The sequence below is a fragment of the Puma concolor genome, chromosome A1, assembly GCF_028749965.1.
Source record: "Puma concolor isolate L17-30 chromosome A1, mPumCon1.1.hap2, whole genome shotgun sequence".
NCBI lineage: Eukaryota > Metazoa > Chordata > Mammalia > Carnivora > Felidae > Puma > Puma concolor.
In genome coordinates, this window is record NC_141667.1 from 99,763,232 (window position 1) to 99,779,579 (window position 16,348).

The following is a 16,348-nucleotide window of genomic DNA, read 5'->3' on the forward strand; positions in this document are numbered from 1 at the left end:
AAGAGACAGACTTTCAGACAGCAGTCCTGATGCACAACCATCTGTTTTTCCCGAGGGAGTGCACAAACACATACAAAGATAATCCCTGAAAATAAAAGTCTTTTGGAAATTCACATCTGCTCTGAGGCTCCTGTAAGTTCGCTAATGCTTGATAACTGAAGTCTGGGTTTTACACACTGGATGTCGTGGGATTTTGGTGTCAGTAACACGGGGACAGGTATGTCATAGGATTCCTTATGTAAACACGTTTCCTTCTTTGTAGGCTGCGACTATTATTGATGAGTGGGATGGACAAGTGGTGCCGATGTGTCCTGTTAACACAGAGGATGCAGGAATGATATCTAGTACCCTTGCCTCTTTCCTGACTTTAATAATGCTTAAGCTTCTGAGCCTGTTTAATACATTCTAAGCCTTTAGGAGCCAGTCCAAATGTTACCTTTCCTGTTCTGAGAAAGTTATGAAACGGTGTAAAGGCCCGTGGGAGTGAGCGGTCCCAGATGGGCTGTGGGGGCTTTGGCTGCCGGCTGACAGAGCCGCTGGGAGGACAGTGTTCAAGAGCCTCAGGTCCCTTGGAAAAGCTAACTACTAGGCTTGCGTCCTTGTCTTCCTGGGGCAGCTAAGAGAAGAGCTGCTCAATGAAACATCAATAGCAAGGAAACTCAGCTGGAGGCGCTAAAAGCACACTTTTTCCCATGTGTCCCTTGATGTGGTCAGCCACCCCTTCCTAAAAGATCAGGTTATGTAATGATGTGAAAAAATTTCAACATAAAAGGCAAGAGGGTCAAGTCTGTGTACTTTTACATGAGTGGCAAAAATAGTGGAGATAGCTTCCTTTCCAAAAAATGGAAACATAAACAGAAGCTGCCTAAAATTATCAACAGGTCTAACTGATGACGGAAGTCTCACTTTTTTTGCTGCTCTATGGTATTTAACCTCACTAGTTCCAAAGGCACTGTGTGACATCACTAGATGATATATTTCCCCTTCGTCTACAGCAGGAAATGTTCACAAGGCATGAAAATTAGAAAATGAAAACAAAACATCGTTCTTGTCGTGAAACATCAGGGCAAATGACAGGGAAAATCCTCAAGGTTAATTCCAAATATATTATTTTTGAAAATAGGATAAAATCCAATAAACCATCTGTAAACACTTTTGTCATTTACTTATTTCAAGTCTATATGAGAACAATTATAGCCATTTCCTCTGGCCCATGACCCTTCACTTCTGGGGATTTACAGGCTGTCTGGGAACGTACAAATACTCCTCTGAGAGTCAAAGGTGGACACACAGCTGATTACAGCCATGTGGGCGAAGGCACTGTTTCTAAGGCGGCTGTAGCTTAGAGAGCCAAGTCTGGTTTTCTCCTCACACTACTCCTTCTACCGATCATCATGAATGTATTAAACAGGAACATCAAGTTAAAAATGAAAACATTGGATGATTTTAAAAATATAGACACAGTGATGGTTTCATATTTGAAATAACATTCTGGGAACTACTTATGGTACATGTTTCCAGGAAACTCCCAGCTCATCTCTTTAGAGAGGGTATCTGATGACCAAAATGACTAGGGTCACTAAAGCATGCTGTGCAAGGGACAAAGAATGTTTGTTAAGGAGTTGCTCAAGGACAAACTGCCTATACTGCATTTTTGTCTTGGAATTCTACTTTACGTCAAGCCTGTGGAATCCCCTGCCAAAGTTCTATCCTAGGCATCTCGCATGTAAGGAACCGTCCTGTTTCAGGATAGGGAACTATCTCCCCCTACAGTATGCCTAATGGTTATGGGTACTAGGGTCAGACAGATGTAAGGTCCAAATGGGGCTCCTGCTGCTTACTAGCTGTGTGGACTTATACAAACTATATAACCTCAATGACTGTTTTTTTCATTTATATAATGGGATTCTCTCAGAGGACTTATGGGAGGACTGAAGGGAAAGTGGCATGTAAAGCCTCTCAGTAGGATCTGACATGTAGTAAGCACTCACATGGTCATTAAAGCTGAGCTGCCCAAGATGGCAGCCATTGGCCACAGGTGGCCATGGACCACTTGAAACATGCCTGGTCCAAATTGAGATGTATTAGAGGTGTAAAACACACACTGGATTTTGAATGCTTAGGATGAAAAAACTAACAGTTTTTTACACTAATTACATATTGAAATACTGACATTTTTGATACATTGGCTTAACTAAAATATATTGGAATTATTATTAATATTTATGTAAGCTCTATGCCCAGTGTGGGGCTTGAATTGATGGCCCTGAGGTCAAGAGTTGCATGCTCTACCAACTAAGCCAGTCAGGCACCCCTAAATGAAATAAATTGGAATTAATTTAACTTAAAAAAATGTTCATTTATTTTTGAGAGAGACAGCATGAGTGGGGGAGGTGCAGAGAGAGGGCAGGGCAGAGGAACTGAAGTGGGTTCTGTGCTGACAGCAGAGAGTCTGATGGGGGGCTCCAACTCAGGAACCATGAGATCATGGCCTGAGCTAGAGTTAGATGCTCAACCTACTGAGCCACCCAGGCACTTAATTTCACTTTTTTTTTCAAATGTTTATTTATTTGAGAGAGACAATGTGCACGTGTGGACACAGGAGAGGGCAGAGAGGGAGGGGGAGAGAGAATCTCAAGCAGGTTCCATGCTGTCGGCACGGTGCCTGACATGGGGCTCAATCTCACAAATTGTGAGATCATGACCTGAGCCAAAATCAAGAGTCAGAGGCTTAACTGACTGAGCCACCCAGGTGCCCCTTCACCTGTTTCTTTTTCTTTTTTATCTTAATTTTTATTTATTTTAATGTTTACTTTTGAGAGAGACAGAGCATGAGCTGGGGCGGTGGGGGGAGGGGGGTGGAGGCAGAGAGAGAGGGAGACACAGAATCCAAAGCAGGCTCCAGGCTCTGAGCTGTCAGCATAGAGCCTGATGCTGGGCTGGCACTCAGGAACCATGAGATCATGGCCTACGGCAAAGTTGGAAGCTTAACCGATTGAGCCACCCAGGTGCCCCTTTCACCTGTTTCTTTTTAAAATGTGGTTTCTGGGTTTCTCTGCTGATGGCCCAGAGCCTACTTGGGATTCTCTCTTTCCTTCTATCTCTCTGCCCCTCCCTGCTCATGTGCGCGTGCATGCTTTCTCTCTCAAAATAAATAAACAAACATTAAAAAAGTTAAAATGTGGTTTCTAGAAATCTTAAAATTACTTGTGTGGCTCACGTTGAATGTAGTTTGGCAAGTGCAAGATTGGAAAATTCCATTCTTATGCAGGAACCTCACTGTGAGAGACCTGCCTTCCACTGAAGTCCACTCACTGGACCTGGTTAGTCATAGGACTTCTGCACTGAGGGGAACCTTCGGGAAATAGTCCAATCCCTGATTATCCAAATGAAGCAACTAAGATATAAGAGGCTCAGTGGTTACACAAAGGTCACTCTGTTTTCTAGGGTTGCAAAACACAAGTTGAATGCTCTTTCCATATCATCAGCCCCCACAAACCTGTACAGAGGTGCCTCGAATGTGTCCCCAACCCCTCTTCCACTACCTTTCTTTTTGTAAGTGAAACCTCCAGTTCCTTAAACCTCTTCGTGAGAGGGTTTAAACAGAATTCATACTTTTGCTCACATTTGTTTGCCAATGGTCTTAAGATGTGTCCCCTCCTCACCCCAGTGCAAACGCAAAATTCTAGATAGGATTTAACTACCATAAACCAACTGGTTAGAGTATTGGCTCTGTGGCTGTTCAAACAATATGTAAGATATGCTGATCAAACCAAGGACTCTACCACCCTCCCTGTTTGAGGAAGTATCTAATTCTGAGGAAGAATAATAATAAAAAAAAAAAAAGCAAGAAAGAAATACACCAAGGATGGGGCACCTGGGTGGCTCAGTTGGTTAAGCACCTGTCTCTTGGTTTCAGTTCAGGTCACGATCACATGGTTTGTGAGATGGAGCCCTGCATCGTGGTCTGCACTGACAGCATGGAATCTGCTGGGGATTCTCTCTCTCTGCCTCTCCCCTGCTTGTGCTCTCCCTCCAAAATAAGTCAATAAACTTAAAAAGAGAGAGAAATACACCAGGAAGTTTGTTCATCATAGCTGTGTTCAAATCCTACTGTTGGTGAATGAGACCACGTGGTGCTTGTAAACTGGCGTGGCCCCTCAGATTTGACCATTCCAGTCACGTGGCATCTTTTCTATGCTCTGAACCAGTAGCATCCCTGAGCCTCCCCCTCTGCCTGACACTTTGTCCAAGTTTGAAAAGGAGTTCATGTTTGTGGAATCTAAGGAATACTTCCAGTTGTTTAAAATTCTTCTAATACGATTATACATTTTTATCACCAGACATCAAATACCATCTTAGCCATTTAGTGCCCCTGCTAGTTTTGGACCAAAAGCAAAGAAATCTTTCAGGTGGGATGATAGATGCTCCACTGAATCATGTGGTAAGAAAACGAATTCTTGAGAGATGACAACTGAAAGCTCTCAGGCAGCAAAGTATGATTGCAACCCACAAATGTTGCCTTCTACTTAAACACGCATACTTTTGTAGAAAAACAACCTTAATAAAGGCCATAAGGATCATGTTTTTTTTTAAGTAAGCTCTATGTTCAACGTGGGGCTTGAACTCACCACCCTGAGATCAAGAGTCACATGCTTTACCGACTGAGCCAGCCAGGTGTCCCAAAGATCACACATTTAAAAAAAAAAAATTAAAAAAAAATTTTTTTTTTTAATGTTTATTTATTTTTGAGACAGAGAGAGACAGAGCATGAACAGGGGAGGGGCAGAGAGAGAGGGAGACACAGAATCTGAAACAGGCTCCAGGCTCTGAGCTGTCAGCACAGAGCCCGACGTGGGGCTCGAACTCACGGACGTGAGATCATGACCTGAGCCGAAGTCGGACGCCCAACCGACCGAGCCACCCAGGCGCCCCCCCAAAAAAATTTTTTTTAATGTTGATTTTTGAGAGGCAGAGTGCGAGCAGGGGAGGGACAGAGAGAGAGGTACAGAATCCAAAGCAGGCTCCAGGCTCCGAGCTGTCAGCAGAGACACTGACACAGGGCTCAAATCCACAAAGCGCAAGATGACGACCTGAGCCGAAGTTGGTACTAATGCGACTGAGCCACCCAGGCGCCCCATGATCACACATTTTAAGTTGAATCATAAGTTATATGAGAGAGATTTGCAATTGTGTAGTTTTTTAAATAATTTATAAAGTGTTAATGCAGCCTTCATTTGCTCATTGCATCCCTTCCTTCCCCTCCCCCTTTTTATAGATGAGGAGACTGAAGCGTAGGTGAGTTGCTCAGAGTTCTATGGCTAATAAGTGACAGATTCAGGCTGTCATCCAAGGTCTCCCCAGGATTCCTCAACCAGGTTTTTCTGGTTTGTTTTTTCAATACCACCAGGCTTGGTACTATTGACAGAATGGCGGTAGCCCAAACTGAGGTGCCTTATTTAATAAACCCACAGATGGGAAACAGAATGTTTCTCCCTATCCCCCTATGTGCCTTCATGTGCCTCAGATCTATTAGTTAGTCTTTCTCTTTGGCCTGGAAAGAAGTCCCAGCATCAGTTATGCAATAACTGCTTTGCTATCATTCTCATTATTTATTCTAAGTTTCCTAAGAATACAAAGAGCAGTGGCCTTGCCCTCAGTGAGTTGTAAAATCTTGTGATCAAGAGTGTAGGCCCTGCAAGACTTAAGACCATGTGAGTCTGAATCCATTTTCCACTCACGAGCCATATTGCCTAGGAAAGAGTTTTTGTCTGTTCTGTGCCTCATATGTAAAATATAGTTAGTAACCTCTACCTCTTGTGGTTGCCAAGAATATAACATGACAAATTTCATATACATACGAAGGAATGAATATACATATTATTATCTACCTGTATCTATAGGATAGTGCCTGTCACATGGTAAGCACTCCATAGATGTTTGTTATCATCTTCATCTAACTATTAATTATAAAGTTAGCACGCTATAAAGTTTACAAGCATAAGGATATTAACAATGTCTCAAATTATTCTACTGCAGGTACTCCCATGAAGATGAGTTATTCATCATTGTAAAGCTAGTTATTTTGTAATTAATCATAAGGGGACGTTGGTGAAAGTTAAAAACACAATCTGTTTAACAAGGAAGCAAGAAAGTTTTTTTTTTTTGATAGAGAAAAGCCAGATACTTTCATATCCCAAATGCTCTTCATTCCATGATTGTCCATTTCAAACTAACTTCCTGAAGGCCTTGTCTGATGTTAGTTAAATTCGGTTCTGTAATGAAGATCCTCAAGAAGTATGTATTATGTTTGAGATAGGAATTTGGTTAGCTTGGAGAAAAGACATCCCCATACAACTTTTCAAATCAATATTTAAAGTGTGTATTAATGGAGAATCCATGATACAGGGCACACGAGTTTAAAGCGCATCAGGGACTAGCTACTTGCTTCCCATAATTTTAGACTTAAATTTCCTCACTACAAAGAGACAGACTTGGGCTGAATGGTCTTCAAGCTTGCTATCATTGACACATTTTATAATTGTCTATTATTAACAAGATTTTAAAATATATACCTAAAATATATGTCTTTGGAAGTAAGGTTTGCCTAACATCATGAAACTAATTCTGTCCAATCTTCTGGGCAATATCCAAATCCCACTTTCAAGGAAGGCTACTTGGACAATCTTCTCTTCAGGTTGTCGTCCACACTGATCACTGGGCTGCTTAGTGAGGGGCTCTGCCTATGGCAGGATCTTAAAATATGCCCAGAAGAAGACTATCTAGACCCCAGAGGTCCATGAAAGCAGCGAATTATCAAGAATTATTAAAACACTAGCCTAGTAGTCCTTTTGTATACATGAAAAAGTCGATCATACAATTCACTACGAATTGCAAGGAACCCCAGGAAACCAAAAGAATCTTGAAAAAGAACAAGTTGGAAGACTTATGCTTAGCAATTTCAAAACTTACTGCAAAGTTACAGTGATCCATATAATGTGGGACTAGGATAAGGACTGACACAGATCAATGGAATAGAATCAAGAGTCCAGAAAGTCATACGTGTATGGTCAATTGGCTTTCGACAAGGGTATCTAAGTCCATTCAAGGGAGAAAAATAGTGTCTTTAAGTAATAGCGGTAAGACAAATGAACAAGCACCTGCAAAAAAAAAAAAAATGAAATTGGGCTTCTGCCTTACACTAAACACAAAAATTAGCTCAAAAGGGGTAATACACCTAAACATAAAAGAAACTATAGAACTCTTAGAAGAAAACATAGGAGTAAATGTTCAGGACTCAGGGTTGGGCAAGGATTTTTTTTTTTTAAATTTCAGACAGAGTGCAAGTGGGTGAGAGAGGTGCAAGGGAGGGGGAGGAGGAGGAGGGGGGAGGAGGAGAGGAAGGAGGAGGAGGAGAGGAAGGAGGAGGAGAGGAAGGAGGAGGAGAGGAAGGAGGAGGAGGAGGAAGGAGGGGAAGGAAGAAGAGGAGGAGGAGGAGGAGGAGGAGGAGGGAGGGAGAGAGAGAGAGAGAGGGTGGGGGAGGTAGGGAGGGAGGGAGAGATATGACTCTGGGATCATGACATGAGCTGAAACCAAGACTCAAGACAGATGCTCAACCAACTGAGCCACCCAGGTGCCCCAATGATTTCTCATTTCATGACACCAAAAGCACAAGCAACAACAAAAAATAAACTGTCCTTCATCAAGTTAAAAAACTTCTGTGCATAAAAGGACATTACCAAGAGCATAAAAAGGCAACCCATAGGAGTAAAAAATATGTGCAAGTCATAAATCTGGCAGGTGTCTACTCTCTAGAATATAGAAGGAGCTCTTAGAACTCTGCAACAAAAAAGACAAACCAAAAAACAGGCCCAAGACTTGCACAGACATTTCTACAAAGAAGGTACACAAATGGCTGACAAGGACAACTCAACATTATTTATCATCAGGGGAATGCAAATCAAAATCACAACGAGATACTACTTCATATGCACTAGAATGGCTGTAACAACATAAACCAGAAAATAAGTGTCTGTGAAGATGTGGAAAAATTCGAACTCTTATACCTTGGTGGTGGAAATACAAGACGGTAAAGCCACTATGAAAAGAAGTTTGGCAGTTTCTCAAAAAGCTAAACTTAGAATTACCTTATGACCCAGCAATTTCACTCCTAGGTTTATATCCAAAAGAAGTGAAAACAGGTGTTCAAAAAAGTACTTGTACACAAATGGTCACAGCAATACTATTCACAATAGTCAAAAGGTACAACCCAAATGTCCATGATCAATGTGCTGTATCCATACAAGGGAATATTATTCGGCCAAAAACATTATGTGGAGTCAAAGAAGACAGATGCAAGAGATCACATAGTGTATGATTCCAATTATATGAAATGTCTAGAAAAGACAAGTTCATAGAGACAGAAAGCACTAGGGACGCTGGGGCAGGGCCTCCAGAGCCCTGAGGGTAGTGGGGGAATAACTGATTAATAGAAGTTCTGGAACTAGAAAGTTGTGATGGTTGTGTGACATTCTGAATGTACAAAATGCCACTCATTTGTAGACTTTAAAAGGTTAAAACGGTAAATTTTATGTTATGTGTATTTTACAACAATAAGAAAACAAAACAAAACAAAACACTGGTTCTACGTAGTATGTCAGTTAAAGGAGCAGACAGCATTTGCTTCCAGCACATGCTGGGGAGCTGGGACAGGGCCATCCAAGGGCTGATGCAAGTAGGACAATGGACCAGGTTTCCCTAGCTAAGATATATGATTGCCCAACATACTTGACTTTTATGGTTTTGCTTTTAAAATCAATTCCAAAAATTCTCAGACCCATCGACGCTCATTCAGAAACAAGTATAAATATATATAAATATATGATATTGAGAATATGTGGTATTTTAGACTACCCACTTTGTGATTTCCATTCATTAATGCCTACAAGTGAGTTGAATGCATTTAGAAAATGATGTTCAAGTAACAGACAAAACCAATTATGAAAACATTTCTTCCCATTACTTCTAAGGACAAAGCATATGAGATCATAGGATACTTGCCCTAATTTAATTTGCATGGCAGAACCACAGAGTCTCTGCATTTCCAGTTACCTTTATAATTGGCAATTTCTCAGAGGAACCCAGGGAACAGATTGCATAGCTTCCCCCGTCTCTGTTGCCCTGCCCTGTGTTGTCTCTTTGCAAATTCAATATGAGTTGGTAATCAGCAGTCTAAGGAAGTACCTTCAACTCTTAAGAGGCCAAGAGTGTGTAAGAGTTCTGCAGCTTGGCTTCTGTCCTGCAATTGAGCTGTACTCCCCACCATCAGACTTTAGACCCCTGGGAAGCAGGGACTGCTAATGGCTTCTTACTGCTGTCTCCCCAGCGTGAAGCCAGGGCCATGGATACAGAACAGGTCCTCAAAAGATCTGCTACATGAATGCATGAAGCCTTAGATGATCTGAGGACAAAATAATCAAGCCTAATTAGAAGAAGCACACATTGCAGCACAGGACAATGAACAAGTTCCCCCCCCCCCCCCACCATTTTTATGGATGAGTGTGAATATCTGGGAAAAAATTAACTGGAAATGAGTGCTGTTTGAATCATGTCAGCAGCAGAATAGAAAGCTCTTGTTACAAATGAAAACCATGTCAGAACTCTGGACGTGTAACTTGGAAGTAATGTGTCAAGTATTATTTAAATACATAAGTATTCCATTTTGGTCACCGTTTCTACGTCCATTCTCCACCTCACTCCAACACATCACTCATAGAATATGTATCCTTGTTTACATAAGTTCTTTTTTTTTTTTTAATTTTTTTTTAACGTTTATTTATTTGAGACAGAGAGAGACAGAGCATGAACGGGGGAGGGGCAGAGAGAGAGGGAGACACAGAATCGGAAGCAGGCTCCAGGCTCTGAGCTGTCAGCCCAGAGCCCGACGCGGGGCTCGAACTCATGGACCGTGAGATCGTGACCTGAGCTGAAGTCGGACGCTTAACCGACTGAGCCACCCAGGCGTCCCTGTGTACTTAAGTTCTTAAAAGCCATATTGGTTGCTGAGCAAGCATTTTGGTTTATGGTGTTTTGATTTACGGTGATGTACCTCATTCTTTCTCATTCTTTATGTAAAGGACTGGTGTGGGATATCTAAGAAGCCTTGATGGAACCAATGCGGTAAAATTAAAAGTGTGGATGCTTCATTTGAAATCTTTGGGCAGGAAGTAGGATGTATAAGTCAAAGCTGGTAAACATATCCAGGCTTAGTTTAATAGGAGACCAAGTTAATAAATCAAATGACAGTGGGATATCTTACCATGTGTGTGCCTTTTCTGTAGATATTTTATGCCAGACATTAAATTTGGTTTAAGGCACTTCCTTGCCAATCTTTTCACCACTCTGAAACACTTATTTCCCTTCAGTTATCTAAGGATTTTTACAGGCAGAATCAATCACTTTGTTTCTTAAAAGAAAGGAATAAAACTGCTCCATGGCAAACAAACAAACAAAAAATAGCCTTTATAAACTATTATAAACTAAATTACAAATTGTATTTTGTTCCCTTTTAAATGATACTCTATTATCCTTTGTTTGGTTAGATGTTTGATGAATAATGTATTTTAATATTTAGATATACTAAAATGATTTGGGGATTCAGTCTATTTCAACTTGCATAGTTGAAGACGCATAATCGGAGACATGTGCCCACTGAGCCCCAAACTTACTTTATCATGAGGCTCTGGCCATCAACAGCTTCACCATCCCCTATGTTGTACTTGCTTGTCAAATAAAGGGAGATCTCAATCTTTGAGAGTTGGCTTAGTGTATTTGCCTTGTTGGGGTCATTGGGGTCAACTGCTCCTTCCCCTGTAGAAAGAAAACATTGTTACTCTTACCATTTGCTCATTGTGATGGTGGCGTCAGCAACCCAAGATAAAGGTTTACAGGAAAGGCTCAGTTGTACAGGAGATAATGGTCTTCATAAAAAAAATTTCTAATATACAGCAAGAGGCTTTTATTTTTTTTGAAGTTTCTTTTTTTTAAAAATTAATTTTGATATATATAGAGAGAGAGCGAGCGAGCGAGCAAGCGAGCATGGTGAGGGCAGGGGTTGGAGAGAGGCAGACAGAGAGAAGAGAGAGAGAATCCCAAGAAGGCTCTGTGCTCTAACAGCACAGAGCCTGATGCAGGGCTCGATCTCACAAACTGTGAGATCACGACCTGAACCGAAATCAAGAGTTAGACACTTAACTGAATGAGCCACCCAGGTGCCCCTGTAGTTATCTTCTTAAATAAAGTTGAATATTAAGATTTTTTTGATCTAGACTAGGAAAACTAAACAACTAAATGTCAACCACAGGATAAGCAGAAGGAAGAAGCTCTTACCAAGAAAAGATTCCACACTAGGAACCTCTCCCAGCAATTCCAACAATTCATTCAGCAAGTCCTGTTTATCAGGAGCAATTGCATCCTGGTGTTCCAGCAGGAGCTAAAGCAATAAAGCAATAAACACACACACACACACACAAATAAAAGTAAATTCTTAAGTGCTACCATTTTTACATCAAGTTCCCTTTCCAGTTTTCCAAGATAATTTTCTTCTCATGTTGTTTTAATCTTATTTTTACTTTTTCAAAGTAAGCTTTATGCCCAACATGGGGCATAACCTCATGACCTTGAGATCAAGAGTCATGTGCTCTACTGAATGAGCCAAGCAGGGACCCCTATCGTTTGAATCTTAATTACAAGTCAGACATTTATTTATTTTTTTAATTTTTTAATGTTTATTTATCTTTGAGAGGCAGATAAGAGCACAAGTCGGGGGAAGGGTGAGAGGGAGACACAGAATCTGAAGCAGGCTTCAGACTCAGGGCTCGAACCCACGAACCACGAGATCTATGCCCTGAGCTGAAGTTGGATGCTTAACCGAATGAGCCACACAGGTGCCCCACAAGTCTGACATTTATTCAAATCAGAGACCTCAGGGAGGTGACACAGTTTTTAATTTTATCTCAAAGGGAGATAAAGAAGAAACTGTAGCTCAGTGAAAGGTGTTCACAAACCATCTTTTAGCAAGATCATGTGAGGTGTGCCAAGGAGCAGCCTTCTACTTCTACTTCGACCCCTGTGCTCCAGTCCGCCTTTAGAGGAAAGGTCAAAGTTGGGGAGGAAAAAGCCTAAAATGAGGCAGAAGTCCCTTGGCTAACACTGGTAACAAACTGGAAAGGCATTTCCATATCTCTTCACGGAAAAATTATGCAGTAATCAAACACTATGGATATTAAAAAAAAAATCACCACTATTAGCTATTTTAATCTGCCTGGCATTGAAGATCTTTCAAGGGTAGGGGTGGCAGAAATGACCATATAGTTCCTTGGCCTGAGGCCCAGATGTGTTTCCTCAGGTACATAATCCCCACAAGGATCAAAGGCAAGCGAAGACATTACACAAGTAATAGAGGTGATATAATGTCACAGTAAAATCTGGAAGGGTAGTATATCTATTTTTTGGGGGGGGGGAAGTAAGTTAGAGACAAAACAAAGTAAGATGGATACATTTATGCCCTTGTTCTCTGAGGGGATAGGAGAGCTGATGTGGCTGCTTTCTCTGGAGAGTGAAAATTTAGGCAGCTAGCTTCTACCCTTTAGGCTGGTAATTACAGAACATGCACGTTTCTCAAAAGTGTCTTTTAGAAGAGCGTTTGGAGGTTCTACATGTTCCTCAGAGGACAAGGGGCAAGCATGTGGCCACAGGCTGGGCCAAGTGAACTGCTGTTATGCCTGGTTGTGGACACCTCTTCATTTCAGACAGACAGTCAACAGTTTTTCTCTGCAATTACTTTCCTCCCACGTTATTACATCTGCTTCCAATCTAACTGTGAGGAAAATCCAGATTGGTCACAAACTGTATTTCCCAGGATTGGATTCTGTTTTAAATTTTGGCTAACAGAAAAGAACAGACCATTTCTCCTTAAAGAGTAACAATGTAAATTAATACAGTAACATTTTTTCCTCTGCTATGCCTGGGAAAGAATGTCTCATTCTAAGAGAGAACTCCCCACCACTGTATCGGCATGAGGATACTGCCCTCAGCAAACGCGTAGCCAGCATGCGGACATTTTTTGGAGATGGATTATCTCCCATAAAAAGAGACAACAGACTCGTTGCTCAAATAGGAATGAGACCACTTGATCATTAGAAAACTGCCATTACAAATGTTGTGCTGCTTGCACGCGTTTTGTGATTTCCAGTGTTTATGCAGAGAGCAAAGAAGTATAGCCTCTCATTTAATCAGCCGACTCACTCCTTCAGCTGGTCATTCAGACCTGCCTTAGTTTAGGATCACTCAAAACACTTACGGAGATTCTCTGTTCCAGCGGTAAAACAGGGAAATAGAAAGGAGATGCAGTCTTTTCTTCCAAGCCTGTACTCAGGATTTTGTTTCTGGGAAGAGCTTAGTAACAAAGTCTGAAATTTTAAGCAGCCCACCTTGCCACTTGTTAGTGTACCTAGGACCTTTCAGAGCTGTGTATCTGTTATGCTTTCCTCCTACGTGTGGGTATAATCCACACTGGGGATATCCTTAACCAGGCTTCTTCATCTCCAGTATGTATCTGCAGAACTTGGGTTCTTGTTAGAATGCCCGTTCTGAGGGCACTTGGCTGGCTCAGGTGGTTAAAGCACATGAATCTTGATCCTGGGGTTGTGGATTCAAGTCCCACACTGGGTGTAGGGATTACTTAAAAACAAAATTAAAAAAAAAAAAAAGAATGCAGGTCTGGGGTACATTGCTAACAAGTTCTCAAGACTTTGGAGTAGCAAGGCCCAAAGCTATTTTAAAAACATTCTCTTTTAGGATAAAAGGAAATATGTACCAAATGATCTAAAAACAAAACAAAACAAAACAAAACAAAACACAACACAACACAACAAAACAAAAGAAACCTCTCAATGCTTGGCCTTTTTATTTCAAATGACTGAGAAGCCATCGAAGGCTTCCCATGCTGAGCTAAAGGCCCTGACCCAACAGATGCCTAATGCTCCTTTTATGGCTGATTGCAGTAATGTTTGCACGCCATCTGGATGGAGACATTATGACATAGCAGAGACTATGAAACTGCCTGTGAGAAATGGGGTTTTCCAGAACAAAAGAAATGATTCTTCGCAGGTGGCTGATGTTGGGTGCGGTGTCTCCTCTTGCCTAATCTCAAGCAGCCTGCTTATTTGACCTCTCTATACGTCCACCATTAGAGAGAATATTGTCATTGTCCCAGAATTTTACTGGAAAAGCTGGGAAGATTCTTGAAAGGGAGAGAGAAATCATGTGGGGGGTCCAGGCAGTGTATCCCTGGTGGGTGGGGGAATATTAGGGCCTGTCCCTGCTCAGGGCTTAATCTTCACATTTACAATGGATTAAGTAAGAAGTAAACTTTCCTTGTTTGGGTGAAGGAGTTTTATTATGCACAAGAGGGAATAAACATACCATGTAAAAAGTAAACGTAACTTGTTTAGGAAAAGGAGTTGTATCCATGTACAAATGTCAGGGAATAAATAACCAAAGGTTTCTTAGTATTCAGAGTATAAGTATTACTAGCACATGCTTACAGTTAAGTCTGGTAAAAACTAAGCATTTTCAAGATAATGGCGTCCGAACCGTGGGTCTACTGCTAAGACCCTTCTCCAACCCCACTTACTGAATGTGTGCTGATGATTTCTTCAACTGAAATATAAATGACGGGTTTGCTGACTGTCACCACATCTGTGTATTTATCCACATTAAATGTTTCTTCTGGCTCAGGGACATTACAGGCTTCTTTGAAATATTTCCTAACAAAAAAAAAAAACAAAACAAAACCAAATTCTTAAGACAGGGTGCAAATTTCTGAGGTAAACCAACACGGAGGAACTCATGAATTAGGATTAGGGCTTTGTTCTCCCAAACTGTGGTTGCGTGAGGATTTCTTATAGTATCTTCCAGACTGGCGCCTAGCTATGGAAGCTGAGTCCATGTTTCTGGACGTTGGACCCAGCTCTTCAGACAGGAACGCAGAGAGAAAGAGGGTCCCGGTTCTATTAGTGACTCAGGGTAAGCCAATTATGGGGCAGGTTATTTAAAAAAATGTTATTTTGAAAGTGGGGCCCTGAAATTTAAACACAAAACTTGAGACTGATAATCTTTGATCTAAGAATCAAGTCTTTCTAGAGAAAATAATCTGAAAAGCAATTCATCAAATGTGCTACTTTACATAGCACAAACTCCTGGGACTAATAATCCTTCAAAGCTTCTGTTGCCAACCTGACAGAAATTCGAGTTAAGCCTACTCTACTCTCAGTTGATCCAAACAACGGTTGCTGGCCAAGGGAAAGACTGTTAAGGCTAGACACACAAATACATACAAGGTCCCATTCCTCCAGTAGTCAGAGTCTAACAAGTCTGCTCTTTCAACAATAGCAAATTTAGAGAGATCAAGAAAGCCAGGTAATCTGATCATGGTTTAGGAATGATCCTTTGTACAGGTAGAGAAGGTATTTTCGTCTATAATGTAGTAAATTTTCGTACGTCTGAAATTATCCTTGGTTTATCTCCTAAGGTACCCAAGGCTTATATACCAGAAAAGACCTCTACCTTCTCAGCCCAAGGCTGAAGAGGTTAAATGGCAAACAGCCATGTTGGTGGGGGGGAAGAACATGTTTCCAGGTGACAGTTGGTCTTTCTACGCTTTGACATTGACACTTTTAACAGGTTGCTGAGCAACACATAGGATAAATACAAGTGTTAGAGGAAAAAGTATGAATTTTAAGGAAGTGAGGGGGGACTTTGGTTTGCTTTCTTTTTGAAGAGCTGGAACCATAGATATTTGATAACAATAATCTGAGAAGAAAGGAAGTAAAGGGAAGCTGTAATAGCAGATAAGGATATGCAACAAATAGTACTTTATTCATCCGTGAGAAGAACTAAAATTAGCAGCTTGAGAAATCAAAACTTCCTGTAGTAAGAGGATTTGGAGGGAGTTTTCTCACAAGAGGTCACAATTCTTTTTCTCTGTTTTTTTTTTTAATGTTTATTTATTTTTGTGAGAGAAAGAACATGAGCGGGGAAGGGGCAGAGACAGAGGGAGACACAGACTCCAACTCAGGCTCCAGGTTCCGAGTTGTCAGTACAGAGCCTGACGCGGGGCTTGAACTCACAAACCGTGAAATCATGACCTGAGCCAAAGTCGGATGCTTAACCACCTGAGCCACCCAGGCTCCCAAGAGACCACAATTCTAAAGAGAGAACAGTGATCATGAACTACCTGTGAGTAGTTCCAGAGGAAACTGAGGAATGGGAAATGAATTTTCCAAGT

At 41.3% G+C, this 16,348-nt stretch overlaps 1 protein-coding gene across 3 annotated transcripts in view; it reads right to left on the reverse strand.

The window, feature by feature from the left end:
• IQGAP2 (IQ motif containing GTPase activating protein 2) overlaps positions 1-16,348 on the reverse strand; it is a 295,320-nt gene that overhangs the window by 14,724 nt on the left and 264,248 nt on the right. For all 3 annotated transcript variants that reach the window (XM_025923857.2, XM_086698507.1, XM_086698516.1), the window contains 3 exons: positions 14,696-14,828; positions 11,389-11,491; positions 10,728-10,869 (listed from right to left, as the gene is read on the reverse strand). In XM_025923857.2, the coding sequence (XP_025779642.2) occupies positions 10,728-10,869; positions 11,389-11,491; positions 14,696-14,828 (378 nt within the window). The remainder of the gene's footprint in view (positions 1-10,727; positions 10,870-11,388; positions 11,492-14,695; positions 14,829-16,348) is intronic.